At 43.5% G+C, this 27,855-nt stretch overlaps 1 protein-coding gene across 1 annotated transcript in view; it reads left to right on the forward strand.

Moving 5' to 3' along the window:
- Window positions 1-27,855, forward strand: part of DCHS2 (dachsous cadherin-related 2) — a 301,078-nt gene that overhangs the window by 54,350 nt on the left and 218,873 nt on the right. The window contains exon 2 of the mRNA XM_044913075.1: window positions 2,060-4,142. Within this exon, the coding sequence (XP_044769010.1) occupies window positions 2,060-4,142 (2,083 nt within the window). The remainder of the gene's footprint in view (window positions 1-2,059; window positions 4,143-27,855) is intronic.

The following is a 27,855-nucleotide window of genomic DNA, read 5'->3' on the forward strand; positions in this document are numbered from 1 at the left end:
TGTAGCAAATACCAGTATCAGAAAAAAGGCAGTATATCTGGATCAAGAGTGGTGGTATAAGATGAGGTTGGAAAGGTGGGTAGGGCCATGTTAGTTTTGTACAATTGGAAGGAGCCTGAATTATAATCCAAGTATAATGGAAATATATTGGCAGGTTCTAAGCACGGGGAGACAGGATTTGAATTAGCTTTAAAAACAATAATCCAGATGCTTGGCTGAGAATTACTTATAGAGGGGTAAGAGTAGAGGCAGGGGACTGGTTCAAGTGAGACTGAAGAGGTTGAGGTGAAAGAAGATTCTAAAGACTCACACCTGGTCTCCTTAATGGTAAGGAAACTTCACCGGTGAGAGGCAGCTGGATGTATTTTAATAATGTCTCTATTTACATGCAACATATCTGCTATAAAATTGTTTTATTATTATTTTGTCAGAGGTAGAAATAATGGTGTAGATTAGCAGTTATATATATAAGTCCACCAAATATTAAAAGGCATTTTACTGTTGCTGCCTGGAACCATCATGCAGCGCTGTTGGTCCTCCTTAAAGGAGAGCAACAGTATCTAGGAAATTGATTCTTCCCTTGGGCCTAAATGCAAAATTGCAGAAACCATTTGCTAAATAGGACCAGCCATTCTCAAGAAGGCAGAGTCCTTCTTCAGGCATTTTTTTATTAGAGGCCATTTATCAACTTCTACCTATCATTACAGATAATTGAAGGGAAACCTGCGACTGGCAATTTATTGGCATTTTTCTTGGACTCAGAAGCTAGTTTGAAAGTGCTGTCAGCAGCGGCCCTGGCTGCAAACTTCCTCGCTCAGAGGCCATGGTGAAGTGCTGGAAGGTGGTCTGGCCTGAGCTACCCCATCTTTCTGCCCATAAATCAGCATCATAAAACATCCTGGAAGTGTTGTGATGGCGCTGAATGCGTTCACAAGCCGAATCTATTGTCGTCATTCTCGGTGGCAGAGGGGAGTGACAAGACGCTCACACGTCGCTGAGTAGTAGCGCGGCATAATAAAGCATGGTTTGCACCATGTGTATCACAGATTTCTCGGGGTTTCGCGAAGGTTTTTCCAAGTCCCGCCTTCCCCCCCTTTGCAGTCATCCCGGCCCCAGCTGCGCATCGGCCTTTGACTCCATCTGTCCTTCCGCTGGGGACGAATCTCTCTCGCCAAATGGAGAACACAAGTTTGGTTCCCCAAAGTGATTCTAACCCCCACCCTCTGCTCAGCCTGAGCCAAACGTCAGGCCTGCCGAAGGAACCGTCCAGGGGATGGAGGGAGGAGGGCGTGGAGGGGCTGCTGCTTCCGCCTCCCCCACCCATCGCCACTTGGCCCGCAAAGCCGGGGCAGACGGCCGGCCTGCGCGACCCCCGCCCGCCTCGCGGCCCAAATCTGCGCGTCCTTCCTCCCGCGCTCCTCTCTCTTGGGTCCCCGACCCAGGCGACAGCGCGCCCTGCTGCAGAGCGGCGACTCGCAGGTTGGAGTTGGCCCTCGTGTGCGCCGCGTCACTGGCGGGGAGGAGAAGGGAAGGGGGGCGGCGGGGGCTGGGTCGGAGCTGGAGCCGGGCGGTCCTCCGCGCACCGAGACGCGGCGGGGAGAGGCCGCCCCCGGAGCCGCCGACACGGCCGCAGCCGGAGCCTCCTCTCCCTCCCTCCCTCCTCCGCTCCGGCCCCGCGCCCACACTCGGCCTCCCCGCCCTTACTCCACCCCCTTCCCCGGGCCGACCCCTAGCCTCGCCTTGTGTGTGCGCGCTTTAAATAATTTCATCCTTTTTGGCAAAAGAAATAATGCACCTGACTTTACCAGGGGAAAACAACAAGCCGAGCAGAACAAGGAACAGATGTAAAAGGAATAAAAGGAGAGAGAAAAAGAGATGAGACTCATTGGAAGAAACCCAGGGGCTGAAGAGGTGGCTGCAGCGGCAGAGGCAGCTAGAGGTTCCCTGTCTGCGTGAGCGGCAGGCGGAGGACGCTTTCACCAGTTGCAGATTGAACCTCGCGAACTCCTGGGTCTGTTCGTTTGCCAAAGTCTTTTCTTCTTTGGCCCCGACGCTGAAGAGGCTCCTGGATTTTTCTGCCACCCCAACACAAGCTGGCAGTTACCCGGGAGCCTTCCCGATTTACTGGCGGAGAAACGAGCCCTGCTGGACGGAGGATGGGCGAAGGACACCAGCAGCTGGGGGCTCCCGCCGGGAAGCGCCTTCTGTTCCCCGGGAGGAGAGGGTCACCCCGCGGGCTGCTGGGCGGTGGCGGCGCCCCCGGGGCTCAGCGGTTCCTGCTCGGGCTCTTCATGCACGCGTGGCTGTGCGTGGCCTCGGGTTCACATGCCCAGGTGTTCAACCTCAGCCTTTCCGTGGACGAGGGACTTCCTCCGGACACTCTAGTCGGCGACATCCGCGCGGGGCTGCCGGCTGCACAGCAGCAGGAGGGGGGCGGCTTCTTTCTATCCGAGGATTCGGATGACTCACCGCTGTTGGACGACTTCCACGTGCATCCGGACACCGGCATCATCCGCACGGCTCGGTGCCTGGACCGCGAGCGGCGGGACCACTACAGCTTTGTGGCCGCCACGCTGCTGGGCGCCGTGGTGCAGGTGGAGATCCGCGTCAACGACGTGAACGATCACTCGCCCAGCTTTCCCCGCGACTCCCTGCAACTCGACGTCTCCGAGCTCAGCCCTCCAGGTACCGCCTTCCGCCTGCCAGGTGCCCGCGACCCGGACGCGGGCCTGTTCAGCACGCAGGGCTACACCCTGCTGCAACCGTCCGACCTTCCCGAGGACCCCGCAGGACCGTTCTTCCAGTTGCGCTACGGAACCCCGGGGTCACCACCGTCCTCGTCGCCCCTGGAGCCCCTGGACCTGGTGCTGCTGCGGCGCTTGGACCGAGAGGCGGCGGCGACACACGAGTTGCATATCGAGGCCTGGGATGGCGGCCGCCCGCGGCGCACGGGCCACCTGCTTGTGGAGCTGCGGGTGCTGGATGAGAACGACAACCCGCCAGTCTTCGAGCAGGGCGAGTACCGCGCCGCGGTGCGGGAGGACGCTCGGCCGGGCGCCGAGGTCTGTCGCGTGCGCGCCACCGACCGCGACCTGGGGCCCAACGGCCACGTGCGCTACAGCATCCGCGCCCGGCAGGCGCTCGGGCCACTGGGCGATGCGGCCTACTTCACCGTGGAGGAGCTGAGCGGCGTGGTGCGGGTGCAGAGGCCTCTGGACCGCGAGGCACAGGCCTGGCACCAGCTGGTGGTCGAGGCCCGCGACGGAGGGGCCGAGCCCGAGGTTGCCACTGTACGCGTGTCCATCGCCGTGCTCGACGTCAATGACAACCCGCCCGCCATTCACCTGCTCTTCCTCACCGAGGGAGGGGCCGCGCGCGTTTCCGAGGGCGCAGCGCTGGGCGATTACGTGGCTCGCGTCTCCGTGTCCGACGCGGACGATGGTACGGAGCAGGAAGAGGAGGCCATCGGGGAGCCTGGTGTTGGCCTGGGGCGCGGGAGCATCTCGCTGTCCTTGGAGGGCGGGGATGGAGCCTTCGCACTGCGCTCTGGCGGCTCCCCCGGGGTATTTTTCCTTTGCGTGGAGGGGCCCCTGGACAGGGAGAGCCGTGACCTGTATGATTTCCGACTGGTGGCCACGGATGCGGGCTCCCCGCCGCTGAGCACAGAGGAAACGCTGCTGCTCCGGGTTGCAGACCTCAACGACCAGCCACCTCTATTCAGCAGGGAGCATTACCTGGCCTCGGTGTCAGAGGCCGCGGCCCCGGGCACCGCGGTCGTGTGGGTCAGCGCCTCCGATGCGGATGAGGCTGGCACAGACCACGCCCGGCTGCGCTACGCCCTGGTCCACCTTCCGGGTCGCTGCAACCCAGAAAGTGTGTGGCCCACCGCGGAGTGCGGACCGTCCTTCACTATTGATCCTGAAAGCGGCATGATCAGCACCGTCCGGAGCCTGGACCGGGAGGTCCAGGAGGCAGTAGAGTTGAGAGTGGTAGCCCAAGACCTCGGAGAACCCCCACTCTCTGCCACCTGCCTGGTGAGCATCACCGTGGACGATGTGAATGACAACGAGCCCACCTTCCAGAGGCAGGTGTACAACGCCACCCTGGCGGAGCATGCCCCGGTTGGACACTGCTTTTTGCAGGTGAGTGCATCATGCTTCTGGATCAACCTCTGGATTCCAGAAAGGCCTGGGAGGGGAGGGCAAGAGTAAGCCTATCCAGGGAGGGAACACTGTGAGGTAGGTGTTTGTACCCTGGCTCCAAAAGCAAGGGGGCATGAGCTTCAGTTCCTCCTCTACAGTGAGATGAATGGGCGCCCTCTGGGCACCGAACTTTTCTGTCAGGAGCTTGCACTGAGTGATCTCTGAGGTCCTTTCTACTTCATGTGATATTTGGATCCTGATTTTGCTTAAGGAATCCAGGTTTCCTTCATGCTGGATATGTGCACCCACATCGATTTGGGAGGAACCACTCACTCTCAAACAGTATGCAAATGGCAGCATCTCATATTTTGGGGCATCATTGTGTGGCGTCTTAGAGAAATAAGGTGGTCCTCAAAAATTATTTTTTTTTGCAAATAATATACTTTAAACATCGAAACTGTTTGAGTAACCATTTGCAGACATTTTTTAAAATACATTTGTACCTTCCTTAGAGGCTTACAAAGGCTAGTTGAGAACATTAAGTCATTTTTTTTCTTTTTTTTTTCTAGTCAGTTGTGGGTTGAGTTTCTCCAGTGAGCCTTCAGGACTCTGAGAAGTAGTGGGGCTCAGTTATAAAATGGAAATCTTTACCTTGCTTTTTGGAAATTCTGCCTTTAGAATTCTGATCTCTCCTTCACTCTCAGAATGTTGTGATTTGGTCTCTTCTAGCACCAGTCCTTATTGCTTCCAACTTCCTATTTCTTTTCTTTCTTTCTTTCTTTCTTTCTTTCTTTCTTTTTTTTTTTTTTTTGAAGTGTAGTTGACACACAATGTCACATTAGTTTCAGGAGTAGAGGTGATTTGACAACTCCATACATTCCACTATGCTCACAAGCATAGCTACCATCTGTCACCATAGAACACTGTTGCAAACCATGACTGTATTTCCCTGTGTGATACCTTTTATCCCTGAGACTTGTACATTCAGTAACTGGAAGCCCGTACTCCCACTCCCCTTCACCCATTTTGCCCATCTCCCCACCCATCTCCCCTCTGGGTGGGAATTTAAATTGGTGCAGAGAATGTGGAAAACTGTATAGAGAGGTTCCTCAAAAAACTAAAAATAGAATGTCATATGATCCAGTAATTTCACTACTGGGTAAAGAAAAAAAAGCACTAAATAGAAAAGATATATGTACCCCTATGTTTATTGCAGCATTATTTAGAATAGACAAGATATGGAAGCAACCTAAAGATCCAAAAATACATGAATGGATAAAAAGAATGTAGTACACACACACACACACACACACACACAGGAATATTATTCAGCCATAAAAAAGGAGATCTCAACTTTTGTGACAACATGGTTGAACCTAGAGGTTATTATGCTAAGTGAAAAAAGACAGAGAAAGACATACCATATGATTTCATTTATATGTGGAATCTAAAAAACAAAACAAATGAACAAACAAAGCAGAAACAGATCAATTTCCAGTTTCTTATCCGATGTGAGATAAACAGATTTCTAAGATTGACTTATTTACTCCAAGATAACTTGAATAAATACAAAGAGCCTGAGAGACTAACTAGTGAGTGAACCTCTAACACTTTATTTAGCTTTCAGGCTGGGTTATTTAGGACCTCTACTGTTTATTTCCTGTTTCTCAGGGGTAGGGCCTTGACTTCTATAGGTTATGTCACAAATAATACCCTTTAGATAACCAAGATGCTACTATATTATAAAAATGAGTTTCCTGACTGCTTCTGTCTTCTTAATCTTTTGGATCTGTGAGCAATAATAATCTCCATCTCTTTCTCTAGCATGACTGGCAGTTCTTTGAGTTGTTAGGTTATTCAAAGAAGGCTTGAGAATCAATGAATACTTGCTGTTGAAACAGACAAATCTACAAAAGTCAGTGAGTAGCACAATGGAAGTTTATCTCTCTCCCAAGCAAAGTTTGATATGATGCAAATTGGATGGTCTTTCTCAATCCAAGGTAGGACCAGATCTGGGAGTGACTTAGATCACGTCCACCAATGTCCCATCGGCCAGAGCTCAGCTATGTGGCCTCAGGTGCACCCCCAAGGAGGCTTAAAAATGTAAAGCACCACATGGATGCCAGTGTGCACTGATAATTTCTGCCATGGATTTCTAAAAATGAAGTCATAATAAGTGAGAAGTTGGACTTGATGATTTTTAAGATTTCTTCCCTCTGGAAGACCTTGATGATCTTGGTATGAAATAGTACAACTTGGCTCCATTTGAAGGAAAATAGGCAGGGTGGATTAATTGTGATTCCTTTGATTAGAACCTGTCTTTAGAATTGTTTCTAAAATGAGATGATTCTGCTGTGAGGTGTGTTTATCCTGTTATTATGACTCAGTATGCAGCAGATCCATTAGGTGAGCCAAAATTGGCTCCAGGGTAGGACTGCATCTCCAATTGCAAAAAACCTTTCCGGTTTGCCAAATATTGCTGTAAATAGTATTAAATCGTGCTAATTAGAATTTCTGGAAATTCCAGTGAGCTAGCCCCTCACGACTGCAGAAACCCTCTTCTTATTCACTGGCTTCCCTGGTGGCCTTTCCCCAGTAGCTGTGTGAACTCTCTATGCTCTGTAAGCCCACTAGCTGGCCCTGTCCCCCAACTTCCAGGTAAGCCTCACCAGGTGTCTCCCATCTGTTTTGTATCTCTTTATTCTCAATCCTTCTTTATACCACTTTGTAAAAAGGAACCTTCCCATCTAGCCTTTGGGTCTCATGGCCTCTCTTTTCTTCCAGGGCTTTCTTTAATTACATTGTATTGATCCTTACAACCCTACCTTCTTTCTATTGCTCTCCACCAGTTTTCTCCATTTGGACTGCGTATCTGCTCAGTTTCTCCTTTGTCTGAATCAAACAAAAACAAAATGAGAAGCAACAGGGAAAAAAAAAAAGTTCTTTCCTATATTCCCTGTAAAGGAATACCATGTCATCTAATGTAACAAATCCTTGAATCTTCAAGGTGTCTTGGCTGTCACCCCATATTATTGATCCTGGGGGTTCTTCCACTCTTGATATTGCTTCTCCTGCCACCACAGTGCTGGCCATCCTCCTGTCCCCCGGTGCTGCCCAAACCCCGTTATATTCTCATACCCAGATCAGTCTTTACCAAGACTTTAAATGTGGGGCAGAATGAAGGGGTTTAATACCGAGTAGGAGAACGAGTAGCAACCTGAGATCGGTGACCTCTAGTCCTAAAGGGTTTTCACAACCTTGCAGGCACTCACCTGGATTCTTAATTCCTTGCTCCCCTCTGTCCCCCATGTGGAGAACCCCTTCTTCACAACCCACCCCTCAGGAGCTCCTTTCAGTATCTCTTTATGGGTCAAGGCAGAGAGGGATTTCTACTCTGCAGACACTCAAGGGTTGCCTCCCCAAATTCAGGAGCAGGCCTAAAAGATTCTCTTTCTCCTCAGATTACTGTCAAAAAGACTAACTTCAACCAAGTACAGTGATGTGAACTGTGCTTACAGGCTTTATCGCCCACATTTATACCTGAATCACAGCAATGCTGTAACAAGAGTATTGTCTCAGACTTCCTCAGATATCATTATGGTGTTCATTCACTAATTCATTTATTTCATCAAACAGCAACATTGATTGAATAAACACACCATTCCATGAGCAAATATTTATGGAGTACCTCTTACATGCCAGGAACTGGTCTTCGCGCTGAGGATGCAGCAGTGAGCAGAGCGGGCAAAGTCCCTGTGCTTCCCGGGGCCCTGGGGCTGGTGATGCTGGTGGTGCCAGTGGTAGGCTCTCTCCTTCCCTCCACTGTCACGGTCCTCGAGAAGGACGGACACTCGTCCCGCCTCCACTAGCTGATCACTCTGCAGCCCCCTGTTCTGACGTTCCCTTATTATACTAAATCCCGTCTCTCAAAAGGCAGCTCTGTTGCTCTGTTTTTAAATTTAAATCCAATCAGCTTTTCCTAATCCTACAGCATTTTGGACTGTCTCCCGCTCCCTCTTTCTTGAAGGCTGCCTCTCTCTTGTCTTACTGCCTTCTCTTTCTGCCTCTCTCTTGCCGGGTCCTCCTTTTCCTCTTGTGTCACCCCCCTCAGTGTGGTGGAGGCGGAGGTGCGGGTGTTGGTCTTCCTCTCATTTCTCTCTTTTCTATACTTTCCTCTCTATATTCTCAGAACTGTTTGTTTTTGTTGTCGTTTGTTTGTTTTTATTTTTATTTTCTTAACACATCTACGGGGTCAGCCTCTCTTATAAACTCACGTTAACGTTTCTCTACCTTGGATGCATCTCTACCTGGGTATATTTTGGGCACCTTGAATCTAACATTTCCCAAACCAAAGTCATTTCCCTTCTAGCACTAGCTTCTTTCTTTCTTAACTTTTATTCATTAGCTCCTTTCTGAAACTTTCCCATTTTCATTAATGTGTCCTTTCCATAGACGTGTTTATGCATTTGGTGTGTGACTATGTGTGTGGATTTGCTGTTTGTTGGAATGGTTGTGTTTGGCATTGTTGAAAAGTGAAGTACCAGGATAAAGAGCAGGTCATGTCTCAGACCAATCAGTTGGGTAAAAGCAGCTCTTGAGAGGGCACCTGGCTGTGCTTGTTTGTTCGCTCTTGTGGTCTGACTTTGAGGAGCCCGTCTAGGAGGGTACCCCCGCAGTGGACACTAAAGATAGTATCTACCTCTGGGAAGACCCTGAGGGATGGGAGGACCTGATTCCTGCTGGGCTCCATGGACCAGAAAGGACTAAACTGTGTCTTGTTTCTGATTCATTATATCTTTTAGGGTTATTTCTTTTTTTAATATCTCCTAGCTGTTAGTGAAGTCTTGCTCAATGTGTTGGCTTTGTCTCAACTATACTATGGAGGTAAAAATGGAGAACCCCAAACTCACTCTGGGGGTGGTATGATTTAAGTGGAGGGCCATTAATTGGCTTTAGTCAAAGTGTCCAGGCGAGCAGCCACTCCCTTGAAGGCTGAGTGGTAATGAAAGCAGAAATCTGCAAGGGAAGCTGAGGTAAAGTGGTTCCTATCTTGCCGTGAGGCCCTCTCTCTCCAGGGCCTCTCTTAGTGTCTTTGGAAGTAATAGACTTTATCAAGGAAGAAGATGTTTCCTGAATTCTTAGTGTCATCTCTGATTCCTCTGCACATTTGACCACAGAAGTTGACCCATCTTATGGGCTTCAGTATTTCTTACATCCATCCCTTCATTTATACCCATTGCCCTCACCCTAGTTGCGTCCGTCGTCACTTCTTGTCTTATATTGTCCATTCTTCAAACTGGAGACTGTAGCCAAATCTTAAATGCCCCCTCCTCCCACTAAATGTTTTCACATCCATCCTGCTCTTTTTTTCTTTTTTCTTTTTCAAAGATTTATTTATTTATTTTAGAGATACAGAGAGCACGTGTGCGTGCGAGGGGACTTCCCGCTGAGTGAGGAGCCCGACGTGGGGCTTGATCTCAAGACCCTGAGATCACCACCTGAGCTGAAATCAAGAGTCAGACACTTAACCGACAGAGCCACCCAGGCGTCCGTGTCCCATTCTTTTCTTAACGTTCCTTGTAGAGCTACAGTTGTTTACTTGTATTAGTAAAAGAGTGGATTGTAAGTACCTTGTAGGGCTGCAGTTTAATGGTATTTGAGTCCCCTGTAATTCCTGATGTCTGCCATCTAATGCGTTAGGATAGACCAGTAAGTTTGTTGGATTGTATTGAAGAGCTCCATAGTGAAAACAAAACCTAAGTAAGAGTTACAACTAGTCAAGAGTTTTTACTTTTTAATTTTTCACATTTCATCTGAGTGTGTATTAATTTTATTTTAATGTGTAATTCCCCTGTGTAGTTTATCATTGATCCTTTGGAATTTTGTGGTCTGAATCGCACTGCTTATCCCTCACCTTACTACTAGCATGCCCTTATTGTTGACCTTATGTGCATGCGTCCATACTTACGTAGTGTATACCAGCTTTGATGGTCATATAATTGTATTACCCTTATATGATTGTCCTCTTCTAGCTCTTTTATTTATTTATTTTTTTCTTTTCTGGCTCTTTTAAATGGACCTGTCCTGTATGTACACACACATTGAAAGCATGTGAGATTTCCACAGCAGTCATTTGCCCCTGCCTCCAGGATATGGCTAGATTACCTGCCAGCTGTCATCTTCCCTGATTATCCGACTCCTGCTGGCCTTAGACCTTAGTTCCCAGCATGTGCTGTATATGCCTCTGGCTTTGCTTTAATGACCTGTTTTAAGCACTTGAGATCAACTGTAGAATTCTCTCTTGGACTTCGATTTGATATTTCTCGTCTTCCTTTCCCCACACAACTGCTACCCAAGACCCATCAGCTGGCTTTACTTCCTTTTCCCTTTTCCTGCTTGGGAAAAGTGATCAGATAACATGTTTGGATGTGTTACAGGAAGGGTATCACCTAGAATCTGTGGGATGTATTTTTAGTTACAGTCAATATATAACTTGCTAGGAATTTGTCTAGTTCTTGGTTCTATAATTAAAGATAACTGACACTACATGGTAGAGTGTTCATAGCCTGGAAGATCAAAATTAGGTTGCATGCAGTGATGAAAAACATAGGCAGACTATGGGGCTAGAGTGCCTGGGTTTGAATCTCAGTTCCGCTACTTACTAGCAGTGTGATTTTGGGCACTGCACCTCAGATTCCTCCCCTGGAAAATATGGATAAGAGTAGTGTCACCTTGGTAGAGTTTTTGTGTGGATTATGAATTAATACATGTTAGCTTAGAATGGTGCTTGACTCATAGTAAGTACTCAGTACATATTATATATTACTAAATGTTAGTAAGTAAGACTTCTAGAAATGTTGAGGGAAACTATTTTGCTTGATGTAGCTATCAGTCATTAAAAATGACATTTCAAATTAAGATTCTCTTGCACTAAAAGATGGAAGAGGAGCAGAAATACATTTAAATTGTGCATCAGGTTTTAACTAGATGTATATATTTCTGGCAGTGAAAGCAGAAATCTTTTGTACTTAATTTGGACACTTGCAACATCTTATGGACTAGCATTCCCACCTGTCTTAAGGAAGGTTCAGATGACCTCTCAATAGCAAGCATCCCCATCCCACCCCCCCAGAAAGTGCCGTGAGGGGCTTAGAGACACTAGGCACTGTGATGTAAGTGGTGGCCAAGGCCTCTGTGCAGTGGATCATGATTCCTCACGGGTCCACCTCAGGGGTGCTCCCCACCTCAGGGGTGCTCACCCCCACACTGAGACTCAGTGTCAGAAGCTGAGCCCTCTCAGCTGTGCAGGGCACAATTCTCATTTTTGAGTGTCTTAGTGTCTTCTTTTTCCGTGTATCAGTTATTAATCTTTAGAGTCTTTTATTGGGAAAGCATAGAATAAGACAGCACTGGATTTAGAATACCTTGGTTCTGACTTTGATTGCACCACTAGCTCTATGAACTTTTCTGGCCAGTTCCTCATCCATGAAATGTGTATTAGTCAAAAATAAAATGTGTTTATATATTATGAAGAATTAGCTCACACAATTATAGAAACAGAAGATTCCCACAATCCCATAATCTGCTGTCTGCAAACTGAGGACACAGGAGAACTAGTGTAATTCAGTCCAAGTCTGAAGGCCTGAGAACCAGGAGAGCTGATGGTGTGAGTGCCAGTCAGGGGGCAGAAGAAGACTGATGTCCCACCTAATACAGTCATGCAGAGAGACAACTCATCCCTCCTCCTCCTTTTTGTTCTATTCAGGCCTTCAATGGATTGGATGATGCCCACATATATTGGGGAGGGCATTCTGTTTTACTCACTCCCTCAATTCAAATATTGATGTCCAGGGATGCTTGGGTGGCTCAGTCAGTTAGTTAAGCGTCTGCCTTCGGCTCAGGTCATGATCCCAGCGTCCTGGGATGGAGTCCCATTTCAGGTTCCTCGCTCAGCAGGGAGCCCGTTTCTCCCTCTGCCTGCTGATCCCCCTGCTTGTGTGCTCTCTCTTTCTCTCTGACAAAGAAATAAAATCTTTAAAACAAAACAAAACAAAAGCAAATTTTGATGTCCAGATGACAATATTTGATGTCTTCTGGAAGCCCCCCACAGACATACCCAGAAATAATGTTTAGCTAGATAGCTGGGCATCTCATGGCCCAGTCAAGTTGGCATATTAACCATCACATGCTAATTCATTCTAACAACACATTATTGTAAGAATTTAAGATAATATATACAATGTGGTAGAAAGTAGGAAGAGTGTAGGAAGAGTTAAGGGTCTTTGCAGGTAAAAAGTTTTTTATATAGTGAATCAGGATGGAAGTTTCACTGGATATGCACCTTCTAGAGAGTCCCCTGCCCTTTTTTGTGATATATGTTTTTATTTACAGTTTTGTTATGGAAGCATTCTATTGTAACTAGGCAAATTTTTTTTTTTTTTGCATAAAAAAGTGTAATGCATTCCTAGGCATGATCACTTCCCAAAGAGAATCATTTAGGATGGATTTCTGAAAGTTGTGATTAGTAAGATTTCCTTTCTCTGAGGATTGAAATCTGACAATAAATTAATTTTATTAACATCTTGACCCCAGACTTATACTAATGAGCCCCTTGCCTTCTAAATTATAAATTAAAAGTGAGCAACTATAGAAGTAATTTATACTTTCATAGCCCATTAGGGAAATTATGCTAGACCATTTTTAGAAATGCCAGGTTACTTCTTGAAACCTTACTGAATTAAAATCTTCATTTTAAAGGCTTTTGTGCTTTATGGGCACAGGTAGATCAAATGAATATCATAACAAATATCAATTTTAATTAAAACACTATTTAGGATTGCATAGTCCATGTGACAATAGTATGAATTGAAATAACCACAGTGTGTCTGGTTCCTATAGTGAAGACATGGGAAGAGACAGCCCATAAAGGACTTGCAGCGTTTGCCTAGAGTTTGGCCTTTGTTACGGAAGCAAACAGAAGAGATGGGAGGTTTTTGAGGAGAGATCGACATGTGTCAAGTAAGGTTTTAGGAAGCTCTATCTTGGGTTAGTAGCAAGAAGGAGACAGGGAAACCAGGTAGGAGAGTCCCGAAACTCTTGTCATAATCCCTATTCAGATGTGAGAGCTTGAACCGGGGGAATGGTGGTGCATGGTAATGGAAAGGGTGGCCTTAGAGGCATTATAAAGGAAGAATTGGTACAACTTAAATAAGATGTGAGGGGAGACATGCTGGAGGAAGTAAAACTGGTGCTGTATTTTTAGTCTACTTAGTGGGAGGAATAGGAAAAGCTGGAGGTGAGAGTTTTCAGGGAAGGATGCTCACTCAGTTGAATGTTTGGCATGTTGAGTACAAATTAATGGCCAGTAGTCCAGGAAAAGATGTCTTGGTGGCTATTTAGATATTCAGAACTAAGTGCAGGCCAGAGCCTGAGACAGGGGAAGCTTGGAAGTCATTTGCATAGAGGTGATAATCAAAGCTATGGAAGTGAAAGCGGGGGTAACGGCGAGAAGAGTCAATGACTCAGGATGCTGGCTGGCACAAGGGTCTTGCCACTCATATGTGGTGGGAGGGCAGGTCTCTGTGCTGCTTCTGCTGCTTTGTTTGCTTGGTCTCCTCAGCCTAGTGGATCAGAGCCCGGACAGACAGTTGGCAGCTTACCCTGTCTTCTGAGCTCCTCTGCACTGCCTCTCAAATACTCAGCATCCCTCTCCATGATCCCAGGCACTAAGTAAGGCACACGCTCTGGCTCTGCTGTTCTCTCTACCCCCCTATCTTTCTTTCCTACAGACCTTCTTGTCAGTCCCCCATATGCATTTTAGCCATTTTTGTCTCCATTATAACTCTTGTCATTCAGCCAAACTGGTCGTATATTTTCCCATTTGGCCCAGTATTGATGTCTTTTGTTTATTACTTTGACTCCAGGAACCCTATCCCACAGCCAGACTCTATTACCCTGGAATCATCTAGAACCACTCCAGTCTCTGATCATAGCCTGACATTTCAGCTCTCTCAGTCTTTGATTTAATTTACATTTACTTTTTGAATCTAGATTTTCTTCTAGGCTCCTTATTCTTCCTTTTCTTTCTTTAGGTATCAGCGCCCTCCTTGCTTTAGTTCTTTCCCTGTCCAGCTAGAATTCTTGGATGCACCCTATTAACCCTTGCTCTTCCATATCTGTGTCCATATTACTGATGGTGGATCAATCCAGCTATTTGCTCTCACCCCATACTTGTACCGTGGGACACCGCTGGAATAATTCTGAGTGATGGGTGGTTCCATTGTAAGTGTGTGGTATCAGCTGGGCCGTCAGTACTGCTGGGCAATCTTGTCTTCACCTTGGCATCTCTCCCACAGCTTCACTCTCTTTCAGCATCATGTCTCGCTCCCTGTTCTCTTACAGGTAATCATGCCTCCTACTCAGTAGAATCCAGAAGATGAAAACATGCTTGTGTTTTGCCTCCCACTATCAGACTTCCTTGTCTCTGTGCCATCCACTCTCCAGGGACTAAGTGGTTCTCCTCTGTCAAAATCAAACCCATCCATGGCTTCTCCACACTTCACCTCTTCCATCTTTTCTGACATTGCTTCTCAGTTATACCCTTTCTCCTCTTTTATCCCTGCCTCTCTACTCTTTCCTTCTCTTTAGCATGTACTGTGCCTCTCCTATTGTTGGCTGTGTTTACAAACCAAGTCTGTGGGCATGTTGCCCCTGTTTGCTCCACTTCCTTCCTCAGTGCCCTGTAATGATCCAGTCTGCCATCTGTTGGCCCATCTCTTTTTGGACCTAGCCGTATTTTTTTTTTCTCAAGGTTTTATTTATTTCTTTGACAGAGAGATAGCGAGCACAAGTAGGGGGAGCAGCAGAGGAAGAGGGAGAAGCAGGCTCCCTGCCAAGCGGGGAGCCCGATGCAGGCTGGATAGCAGGAGCCCAGGATCATGACCTGAGCCGACTTAAGGCATTAAGGCAGACTCTTAATGACTGAGCCACCCAGGTGCCCCTGGACCTAGCCATATGTTAAGAGCCCTTTCTCACTTGAAGAAGGGTTCTGGGAATTTCTGCTCTATCTTCTTTAGTGTCTGATATCCCTTGATGATGGATTCAACAGCTCTAGAGCTCAAGTGGTCTTCTTCAGCATCTACTAGTATAATAAAGTTGTGAAGAAAATGTAGCTCCAAGTGTGTGGAGGCACAAGCGGGGGCAGGGGGGAGGGGCAGAGAGAGAGAAGGAGAAGCAGACTCCCTGCTGAGCAGGAAGCCTGACTAGAGGCTCAATCCCAGGACCCTGAGATCATGACTGAGTCATGCACGTGCCCCCGTTGTATTTTAATGTGCTGTGTATACAATTGATATAATAAGATCAAGTAAATTTTTTTTAATGCTCACTTTTAGAAATTGAAACTTAGGTTTTTCATTTTAAATCATGGGAGTAATTTTTAATTGTTGCATTTTTTTCAATGCTATTTTTGGTTTACTCATACTAAATCCTCAGACAAGAAAATACCATTCACTTGATGCTTTTGGGAAATGTATTATGGCAAAAAACAAGGAAGACCTATAGCATACCTTTGTGTACATGAGGATAGCAAAGAGAAAAGAACAAAACAGAATTTGAGGCAATTTCTGATCAGTTTGGTTACTGACAGTTGATCCCAAAATTCTATTCAAGAGACTGTTCTCCACCTTTAAAAGCCCTTCTGTTCAGATTATTCTGAGTTGTTCTTTTGTTCTTCATTTAAATTAGCTGCGTAGGGGGGCGCCTTGGTGGCTCAGTGGGTTAAGCGTCTGCCTTCGGCTCAGGTCATGATCCCAGGGTCCTGGGATTGAGCCCCGCATCGGGCTCTCTGCTCAGCGGGAAGCCTGATCCTCCTCCCTCTGCCTGCCTCTCTGTGTACTTGTGCTCTCTTTCTCTGTCAAATAAATAAATGAAATCTTTAAAAAAAAATTAGCTGTGTAGGAATAGCCATTGTTATGGTTATATTTTCAGGAGATTAAATATTATTTCTAGCCCTACCATAAATGGACTTAAACACTATTTGGCTTTTAATGGTTGTCTAGTAAGAAATTTCCTGCGTTGTGTACTCTGCTTGATGTCTGCATTTGGGGACATGGAGGACGTTATTGTTTACATAGAGATTGACTTGTCTAGTTCTTCAGAATGTCTGTTATAAAAGAACAAAGTCATGAGGTAAAGGGCAATCTAAGCATATGCACTGTTTACTTTCCTTTGAAGTATAGATTGTTTTAAGTACTGAACTGTTAAAAAAAAAAATACAAAGGCTGTTCTGTTGCATTAGGCATAAACAAGAACACAATATTTCAGTGCTGGCGGCTACTTTGTTTCCTGGACTCATCTCACAAGAATTTTTAGATGATTTTTTTCTTGTGTAGAACCTGATTGGCATGCTTATGTCTATTCCATTATCATTGCCTCTCTCACCAGCGCAAAGGAGAGCGGTGACAGGAAGTGCAATTTATAAATTAACGTTTGACAGTACTTTAGGTAATTTGCTTACTTGCATTAAAAATACAGATTCTGTGTATATTAGAACATACTCCTCATACCGCAAGCTGAATTTGATAAGTTTATCTTGAGTCTTGAATCTTAGTAGATTTTTAAAGGAAAGACAGGTTTTTTTTTGAAACATGGTAATACTCAGTTTTGCTATATACACAGAGGAGCACGATTGTGTTCTTATCCAAATTCAAAATATCTTAAGGATAATTTGCTATTATTTCTCTAAATGCATTTTAACATATAAAGTGCAATTAGTACTTTCATCTGTAATTTATGAAGATAACTGTTCTATTTTTTTTTTTAATGAGAAAGTTAAGCTTATTCCATGTATAAAGAGGAATCTTTCTAGAGGCTGCTTTTCCTTTATTTTAAAGTTTTTTTTTTTTTTCCTGCCTCATTCTTTCTTTTCTGTGTTCTTGAGATTCTGAATACACATATGTTAAACCTTTTGATCTGAGGCCTTGAGGTGCTGTTCATTCTCCTTTTCAATGATTTTCCTTCTGTTCTTCAGACCAGATGGTTTCTGTTGCTCTATTTTCAAGTTTACTGTCCTCATATCCATTCTGTTGTTAAGTACATCCAACAATTTTTTTTAAATTTCAGATGTTGTTTTTTTCGTTTGTAGAATTTCCACTTTGTTCTTTTATAGTTTCTGTTTCTCTGCTGATATTTGCTATCTTTTCATTCATTACAAGAGTGTCTTTCACTATAATAGTCGCCTTAAAGCCACTGTCTGTGAGTTCCAACATCTGGACCATCCTGGGTTGGGTTCTTTGTTTTTTTCTCTTGAAAATAGAGCCCATTTTCCTAATTATTCATATGCTGAATTATTTTGCATTATATTCTGGACATTGTGTATGTTATTGTGGAGATTCTAGATTCTGTTATATTCTTCTGAACAGTGTTGATATTTTTGGTTTAGCAGGCAATTAACTTGGTTGGACTCATACTGCAAATTCCTGGTGCCAGTGCAAATCTCACTTCAGTTCTGCTTTTTCTTAACTGGGTTATTTGCAATCTACCCTACTCATGTGTAGTTTAGAGTCAGTGAGAGATCTGGGCAGAGTATATATACAGAATCTGGGGCTTGCCCAGAGGGCTTTCTCTCATCTGGGATTTCCCTTCCATTTTCTAATGGTTGTGGTTGCCTGAAGTCTGTGTTAAAGTTCTTCACTTCAGAAAGACTGTATTTCTATTGGCAATTTAGCCCAATGGGATTAGTGTCCTTGTAAGAAGAAGAAGACATAGCAAAGGAAACCAGCAGCAAAATGAAAAGGCAGCCTACTGAACAGGAGAAAATATTTGCAAATCATATATCTGATAAGGTGCTAATATCCAAAATATATTAAAAACTCATACAACTCAATAGCAGAGCAATCAGATTAAAAAATAGGCAGAAGAGCTGAACAGTCATTTTTCCAAAGAAGACATGTGGGTGGCCAACAGGTACATGAAAAGATGCTCAACATCATTAATTATCAGGGAAATGCAAATCAAAGCCACAATGAGATAGTGTTGGCAGGGATGTGGGGAAAAGGGTGGTACCCTTGTGCTCTTTTAGTTGGGATGAAAATTGATGCAGCCACTATGGAAAGCAGTATGGAAATTCCTCAAAAAATTAAAAATAGAACTACCTTATGATCCAGCAATTCCATTTCTGGGTATTTATCTGAAGAAAACAAAAGCATTAACTTGAAGATATCTGCACCCTGTGTTCATTGCCAATTATTTACAATAGCCAAGCTATGCAAACAGCCTAAGTGTCCATCAACACACATGAATGGATGAAGAAATTGTAGTGTGTATATATATATATATATATATATATATACACACACACACACATATATATATATATACACACACACACACACACACACACAATGGAGTATTATTCAGCCATTAAAAAACAGTGAAATCCTGCCATTCGCAACAATAAGGATGGACCTCAAAGGCATTATGCTAAGTGAAATAAGTCGAGAAAAACAAATACCATATGATCTCTCTTATATGTGGAATCTAAAAAGCATAAAAAAAAACAAACAAAAAGCAAATAAAAATAAACTGAGCTCTTACAGAGAACAGATTGATGGTTGCCAGAGGCAAGGGATCGGGGTGGGAGAAATGAGTGAATTTTTTTTTTTAGTTTAAATAAATTGAATAATTTATAATTGAAAAAGAAAAAAAGAAAGACCAGAGCTTGCTCTCCCCACCATTGGAGGAAAGATGGGTGTGTGTAAATCGGGAGGAGGGCTCTCACCAGGACTGGACTATGCTGGCACTCTGATCTCAGCCTTCCAGCTCCAGAACTGGGAGAAATGAATTTCTCTTTTTTAAGTCAGCCAGTCCATGGTATTTTATAATGGCAGCCTGAACTAAGACACTGGTTCTTCTCTTTGCTTGAAATGTCCTGTCTTTGTCCTCTCTGCTACGGGTCTCCCTTCCCCCACTCCTCTTACTGGTTCCTTGAAAATATCATGTCCTTAGGAAGCTTTCCTTGACCATCTAAGTCTCCTACCTCATCACTGTTAATTAAGTCCTGTCTTATAAACATCCGTAGATTATATGCGTTATGCAATAAACCTCTCCGTAGCACACGTCACACAGCTAACCTGTGCCATATAGGCTCTCCTGCTCATGATAAGCTTCACAGGAGGATGGTAGAAGCCTTATCTGTCTTGCTTCCTGCTAAGTGCTTACTAAAATGCCCAGCACATAATAACAGTAAGATTTGTCCAATGATAAAATGAAATGACTGCATGTACCCACCTCGGTGAGTGTTGACTGCTTCGGGAATTGAGCATATCCTACCGTGTTCTCATGACTTTCTGAAAAGCAATGCTGTCATTGAAGCATCTACCATAAACATTATAATACAGTCAGTCAGTTAATATCATTTTTATGTTGTAATTTAGTACCAGACAATTCTCATTTCATGTAAAAAACATGATCTTTGTCAGAGCCTCTTTTTACTCTCAGAATATGAAGCCATGAATTTTGCATATTTGCAGAAATACTCCTGGAGTCTTTTTGATTCTTAAATGTCTCAAGTTAACAATCTACTGGTTAGTCCTTTGACCTGTAAAGATACTCTTTGATATATATATATATATATATATTTGCTATATATATTATTGTTATCCAAAGAAATAGGGGACTAATTTGGGAATGTATTTTAATTTTAATTATTTTAATTTTTTAGTTTATTCTGTCTATTTTCTAACTTGAAAAAATAAACCAGTTTGAAACTTAAAAAAAAAAAAAAGAACAATTACAGTAGATGTAGTTCCTCTTCTTTTTTTAGAGGAATGCCAATATTGTAAACCACTATTCCAAATCCTTTCAAGCAGAATATGAGCTGGCTTATTAATAGTTATATGCTCAGTAGGAGACAGCAAGAGGAAAGAATACCGATAGACTTGAGTCTGTCTGACTTTGCATATTATAAGCTGTGTTCTTCGAACCTCATTGTATTTCATCTGGTAAATGGGATAATAATACGTACTTTGGGGGGTTATTATTTCAAACACTAGTGCATAGTAAGCACTTAAAAAGTCAGAACTATTTCTTACAAGTGGAGACACGGGAACTCAACCACCCATTATTCTTAGGATTGTTCTTCCCAGACTGGGTGATTTCTGCACAAAGCAATGCAGGAAATACTTACTATGTAAGGACAAGTGGAATACAAATCCTCTGTCAGCTGGATTAGTTTTCCATATTTATATTGACTTACTCATCTTGTGCTAACAAATAATGAGATTGGACATGCCCACAAATGATATACATCATAATCCTGAGAAAAACAAATTCAAGATATGGCTGCATTAAATGTGGCTAATTTACTCTTTTATAATTTCAGCCTATCAACTATATGAACCTACCCTTAATTTTATATTGTTCTCTAAGAGTTACTTTATAGCTTTGATGGGCAGAATTCTACAGTATTGATATGTAAGATCCAGAGCTACTCTTATATATCAAGGTTCAGTTTATTATTTTTTAAGCCATACTGGAATTAAATTTAAAAAATAATAAACTGAACCCTTGATATATATGGTTTTTAAATGTACAGTGTTCTGTTAGTTTCAGGTGTACAATATAGTGATTCAACAATTCTTTGTATTACTCACTGCTCATCATGGTAAGTGTACTCTGAATCCCCATCACCTATTTCCCCCCTTCCTCCCACCTACCTCCCCTCTGGTAACCACCAGAGTTGTCTATAGTTAAAGGCTTCCGTTTAAATTGTAGTTTTTTCCCCTCCTTTTTGATTTTGTTGGGCTTGTTGGGTATGTTAAGTTTAGAATAAATACGTGAGTTTATGGGAGGAGTTAAGTACCATTCCTTTGATATTTGTAAGGAATAAAAAACCAGTTTCATTCCCATGCTGAAAAATAATTAAGCCTGGAAATTATGATAGTGTAATAGTGATTTTTTAAAGTATTAGCGTATTAATTTCATTATAATTGGAATATCAGAATGTAATATAAACTACAACTTACTGCTTTTAGTTTCATGGTTCTATTGACTTACAACTTAAAGCTGAAAAAATACTAATCTAAAAATTGATTCATTCCTAAATGAGTATTTTCCCTACAGAAGAAAACATGCCCATAATAATAGCTCATAATAAACATTTACTGAACACTTACTCGGTGCCAGGCAGTGCTCTAAGAGATGAGCGTGAATTAGCTTGTTCATTCTCACAACACCCCACATGGCAGGCACTATCATCATCTCTGTCCTGTGCATGAGAAAACTCAGGAGCAGAGAGCTTATGTAGTTTGTCCAAAGTTCCGGAGCTAGGGAGTGGCAGTCTCAAGTCAAGCTCCCTGGAAACAGATGCTGAGAAGGAGGCTTGCATGGAGGGAGTCTCCTGGGGAGCACTCTTGGGAATGGCACCCCGAAGGCAGGAGGGAGCAGAAGGCAGAGGTGAAGCATGATGCAGGTACGGCATGACCTCAGCCTGTCCTCTAGGGAGCTGTGGGCTGGAGGAGCCCTTCCGATCTGTCCTGAGTTGGCTCTTGGGAAAGGGCACAGCCATGGGTGAGGCAGCTCTCTTTGGCTGAGGGCAGTTCCCAGGTAGAGACTGAGCCACCAGCGCTCCTGCAGCTGGAGGTATGAGTGTCTGGAGCCTGCAGGGGACTCTGCAAGGTACATCCTACCATCCACTCAGCCCTCTTGTGGCTGTGACCTTATTTGGAATTAGGGACTTTGCGGATGTAAGTTAAGGCTCTCGAGATGAGAGGAGAGGAGAGGAGAGGAGAGGAGAGGAGAGGAGAGGAGAGGAGAGGAGATCAATCGTGCTGGATGGGTGGGTCCTAAATCCAATACCTGGTATCATAAGAGAAAAGCGAAGGAGGTTTGACACACAGAGGGGAAGGCCATGGGAAGAAGGAGGCAGAGACTGAGTTATGCTGCCACACACCAAGAAATTTTGGAGCTACTAGGAGCTAGGAGAGGCAAGGAAGGATGGTTCCCTAGAGCCTTCAGAGGGAGCAGATACCTTGATTTCAAACTTCTGGTACCCTTCCACAACTGTGAGAGAGTAAGTGCCTATTTGAAGCTCCTCTTTGGAGGGACTTTATTATGGCAGTTCAAGGAAGTATAGTACCCCTTGTGCTTCTTGGGTCCACTTGCTTCCTCTAATAAGTTTATCCCATCTGGGAACTGCTCCTCCAGGCTTAGGGTTGGTTTCTTTCACTGGGGAGACTTAAAATTGGAAGATCAGTGGGAGAAGCCCTAACCCTACTTGCTGCAGCTGGTTGTCTTATTGTAGCTCATACCCAGCACCTCCCTCTTCTACTGCTCATTCTAGAATCACCTCATGCTTGGTGAGTGCCCTCTTGGTCAAGGTGCTGTTACCCAGCTCTCCACCCCTCTGAGGGGTCTTGAGTCTCTGATTGCAATAACCCTTCTCAGGCTGTATCTGCTGCTTCTGTCCATTTACTATCAAAGCTGGGCAAGGCAGTACCAAAAAATATTTTAGTTTATTTCCTGAGTGGCAAGGGTTATCCCCCCTGTCCTCACTGTATAATATCCGCTCCGCCTCCTCACCATGATCAGGGTCAGTTAGTCCTGTCAGGATGGTAACTTCTTTCCTTGCTGCTGGTCACTTGGCACTGGGAGACTGAGGTGACTGAACATCAACCTACGCTTAATTTAGTGGGGTTATTACTGTATCCTATGAGGAAGTGCTCCCCCATCCAGGGGGAGCCTGGATCTCTAGACATACAGAGCCCAGGGTCGTGGTGGTCAATGTTTCTTTTACTTGGAGGTGGACTGGTCAGTAGAGCCAGCTGCACTGAAGGAGTGCTTTGAAGTAGCTATAGACTTAGAATTTCTGGAGCAGTAACTGAAGAGATGATAGAGTCAACTGGTCAACCTTCCTCATTTTGAAGATTTTTTAAAAATTTATTTTTTTCAGAGAGAGCACGGGGTGGAGGGTGTTGGGGAGGGACAGAGGGAGAGGGAGAAGCAGATTCCCCACTAAGCAGGGAGCCCCAGGCGGGGTTTGATCCCAGGACCCCAGGATCATGACCTGAGCCAAAGGCATACAGATGCTTAACTGACTGAGCTACCCAGGCACCCCCTTTAGGCTTGGGAAGGTGCCACAGCTTATCCAGGATAACCCAGAAAAGCAGGAGTTGAACCGGGACTAGAAAACAGGTGTCATGCTACTTCTTATTACTTTATGTGGATTAATTTTACTTAATTATTAAAATAAGTTAGCTGATAATTAAAATACTGAAAGATTTTCACATTTCGCTTCTAATTGAAATGTTATTAGTATAATGAAACATCTTTTATTAGTAGTGAGAAATTCCCATTCTGTGTGTGTGTGTGTGTGTGTGTTTCAAAAGGAATTGGATCACCTCTGAAATGCATATTTAATTAAAGTTTTGAGATCCAAGGCAGTTTGCAGAGTCTTCATGTTTCCATCCATGTTAGCTGCCCATTTAAAAAATTATATTATAAAATGCATTAAATTTTAGACATTTAATAAGAGTAAAATCTTTCCTTTGCAGTCAGTCAGCAAAGGAAAAAAATTTCTAGTTCTAAGTGCTGCGTATGCCAAAAGTTTAGGGGGAAAATGGGGACTTTCTAATATGTTGATAGAAAAGGTAATGCTTAAAAATATACCTATAACATTAGAATAGGTGTGTAATGCTCACCAGTTATTCCAGTTTAACTTTAACGTGACCTGCTTGGTTAAGACCACAGTGGATTGACATGCTGACTGTAGTTTCATTTGTCTTTAAGAACATGACAGAACTCATTTCTGGGATCATTTTATTATTGTGAGATTTAGAAGAAAGTAATTGGAATCAAGATTACTTTCATACTGTCCTGTAATCACGAATGTTAGACTTGGAAGAGATATCAGTACAGAGTGTTACTGTCAAGGGGATAAAGCATAGAAGAGGAAAGGGCCTTTTGAAACTGTGGATTATTTACATATGTGTGACAACAGGCCGGAGAGCTGCTTTGTGGTTTCATGTCCTGAAGGTTTGCTGTCATGTTAATTAATAACTTTGTGCAATCCAAACCACCTTCTTTGCCCAGAGCTGTACTTTAAATAGCAAGTTGTTTTTGCTAGAGACTCACAGAACATAAGATATACCGTATTTTCAGTGGAATCCTTAATGGTATCACTGTTAAAATAAGAACACGATTGCATTTTCGGTCTGAAAACTCCAGCAGGACTCACAACCCCTACTGAAATGGGCATTGGCTTCAAGACCTGGACTGTGAGCTAGTAATCTATTCTCTGCTTCTGCTAGTATTTTTTTTCCTACACCTTTTGTGAAGATTTAGCATCGGCTTGCAAAAATAAGAATTACTCTTCCAGGGAAAAGTTCAGTCTCAGACTCTCAAGCATTCTCTAATGTTTAGAGAATGGAAAAGACACAAAACTGATGCCATGCACGTGACCGTGACGAGGCTTCAGTTCCAGAAATGGCAGAGATGTTTGCTCCCCGAGACCATTGTTCTCTCAGGCTTGTGCACGTGTGTCTCAGAAGGGTCAGTGCCTCTCAGGAGTCATTAATAGAGAAGTGAAAATCATCCATGATCGAGGACAGCCGGCAAGATACTAGAAGTCATTTCTAACTCAATTAGAAGCATAGCTCCTTTTACAGCTGACCTTGAAAACAAAGGAAAGCATAGTTTGATCAAAAGTGAAAAGGCTTTCACACCAGCTACCCTCATGCCGTGATATGAAAAGAGCACTATTAGGAACACCTTTTTTTTTTTCAACCATAATTTATTTCAGACCTATGCTGAAATAAATAAAGCACATGAGCCTTCACAGATGCAGATAATAGGGAGTAATCTTTGTATGAGTAATTTAACACATTGCATGGATTGTGGAATCCTTCTGATACAAAACCAGGCTGTTGGAGACACTGTGGAGTTGAGACGTTTTTAATGTGTAACCTTAAGTAAGTCAGTGTGTCCTGAAACCACATGGCAATGGTTATACAATCCAACCAACACATAATAAATAAATAGATAGATAGATAAATTGTTACATTCTCAGACAATACATAGAAACCATTTGTAGGCTTCTGGTCAACCACTATGAATGGCTGGATGAAAGTTAAGTGTTGATGGTAGATTCTTGTGTAGCCCAGCTGCAGAAACCTAGTAGTCTAGATGATTCTTTCCCAGGTTACTTCTCTTGGCTTCTAGGTGTGGTTTCCCACAGGTAGGTGTGGATGAAATTCCATCTATATTAGAATGACCTTGAATTGACTTTGATCAACTATTACCAAGTTTACAACGGAAGTTACAATGGAAAAGAGTGGTAATAAAAATCTCCTTTTAGAACCCTTAGTCCTACTTTATTAATGGGCAGGGGGAGAATGCTTTGAAAAACATAAATTCATTATGAATCAAACTTAAATTCAGGTGGAAATGACACTTTTAGGATGTTTCCAGTATGGGTTTTCTTAAGATATATAGCTTGTGAGATGAGTGACTATATATACAATAGCAGCAAAATTTTTGGCCCTAAGTGCTATAACATCTGAAACTAATACAGCTGATCCTTGAGCAACATGGGGGCTAGGGGCACCAGGCCTGGTGCATGTGGAAATCTGTTTAAACTTTTGACTCCATGAAAACTTTACTAATAGCCTACTGTTGAATGGAACCTTACTGATAACCTAAACAGTCAATTAGCACATATTTTGTATGTTATGCATATTATATCCTGCATTCTTACGCTAAAGTAAGCTAGAGAAAACAAAATGTTATTAAGAAAATCATAAGGAAGAGAAAATGCACTTACAGTGCCATATTAATCATAAAGACCCATGTCTAAGTGGACTTGTGAAGTTCAAGACTGTGTTGCTCAAGGGTCAACTGTATAATATTGTAGATCAACCATACTTCAATTAAAAAAATTATAAAACTAGAAATGAAAAAAAAAAGGTGATTTAGAGAAACAAACAAAAAAACCCACCGCTGCCACCAACAAAGAACTCTGGGCCCATCCTAACAATGGTTGAAAATTGTGCATAAGCTATTGATGTCTAAAAATGTTCTGTGAGGTAATATCAGAGTTAGCTGACAGATCTTACTTAATATTGGCCAAGAAGTTTGGTTGGTTTTTAGTATTAAAAAATTCCTTCCGGGGCGCCTGGCTGGCTCAGTCGTTAAGCGTCTGCCTTCGGCTCAGGTCATGATCCCAGGGTCCTGGGATCGAGCCCCGCATCGGGCTCCCTGCTCGGCGGGAAGCCTGCTTCTCCCTCTCCCACTCCCCCCTGCTTGTGTTCCCTCTCTCGCTGTGTCTCTCTCTGTCAAATAAATAAATAAAATCTTTAAAAAAAAAAAATTCCTTCCTTCCTCTTTCTTCCCTCCTTCCATTCTTCCCTTCACTTCCTCCTTCCATTTTTTCTCTTACTCATTCTTTGTCATTGTACTTACTCATTCACTCAGCTAATATTTATTGGCCATCTGCCATGTTCCAAGGCCTGGTCTAGGCCCTGGAAATACAAGATACAAAGTGAACAACTTTCAGGGGTATTTTCTTATGGGAGAAGTCAGAAAATGAAAATAATAAAAGAAAATAAAACTATTAAATGTTACAGAGAATATACAACATAGTGATGGCTACAGAGTGGTTGGGTGTAAAGTGGTGCTCCTTTAGCGAGAGCAGAGAGGGAAGGTTTCTCCTGGAGGGTGGGATTCCCACTGGGGCCTGAATGATGAGCAGAAGGTGCCTGTGCTACTACCCGGGCAAAGAGCACTGAAGGCAGAAAAGAGCAGGAAATGCAAAGGCACTGAGACAGGTAGGAGCTTGTTACGGTCAGGGTTCAGAAGGAAGACCAGTATGATTGGAGCTTCATGATGCAGGGGAACATGGGAGGAGAGATAGGTAGGAGCCAGGTTATGTCAGGTGTCACAGACCATGGGTTTGGATTTATTCTGATTCATTGGAAGGGCATTGGAGAGTTTTAAGCAGGGGTAGGATTTGAAACCGCATGAGTGTGTGTTTAGAAGATGTTGCTGAGATTGTCATTCACTAAATCACACAATGGCCAATCAATGAGTATATGGCAGAGAAACTCCTGTCAAATCTCAAATGGGGAAAACAGTTTAACTTTTTTCAACCTTATCTCTGATTCTTGAAAACATTTCTCCATTTGGTTTGACTTGTAGGCAATTCAGAGCTAATTTGCAGTTTTCCTCTAGCACTTATAGCCTATTGCATAGTATACATGTTTTTCTTTTTAAATTTTATTTGAACAGATAAATATTTATGATACCTAAAAGTAAAAACAATATAGAAATGTATATATTGAGAAGGTTTTCTCCCACTCCTGTTGCTGCCCAACTCACCAACCACCCCCTCATAGACAACCTCTTAAATTAGTTTGAGTCTTTCTAGAGTGTTTCTTTATGCAGATACAAGCAAGTATAAATATATTTTCTTCCCTTCCTTTCTTTCTTCACCAAGGGTAGTGTGTGTGTGTGTGTCTGTGTGTGTGTGTGTCTGTGTGTGTCTGTGTGCATGCGTTCTTCTACATCTTATTTTCTTTACCCAAAGTTGAGTCTGGAGATTTTTCATTTCAGCACACATAGCTGTTTCTCTCTGTGTGAGAGTAGGAAGGTTTTTCATTGAGTAGAAGTGCTATCTGCTATTGAACCAGACTTCATTCCTGGACCTGGGTTATTCCTTGTCTTT

This window comes from Neomonachus schauinslandi, chromosome 2 (genome assembly GCF_002201575.2).
Source record: "Neomonachus schauinslandi chromosome 2, ASM220157v2, whole genome shotgun sequence".
NCBI lineage: Eukaryota > Metazoa > Chordata > Mammalia > Carnivora > Phocidae > Neomonachus > Neomonachus schauinslandi.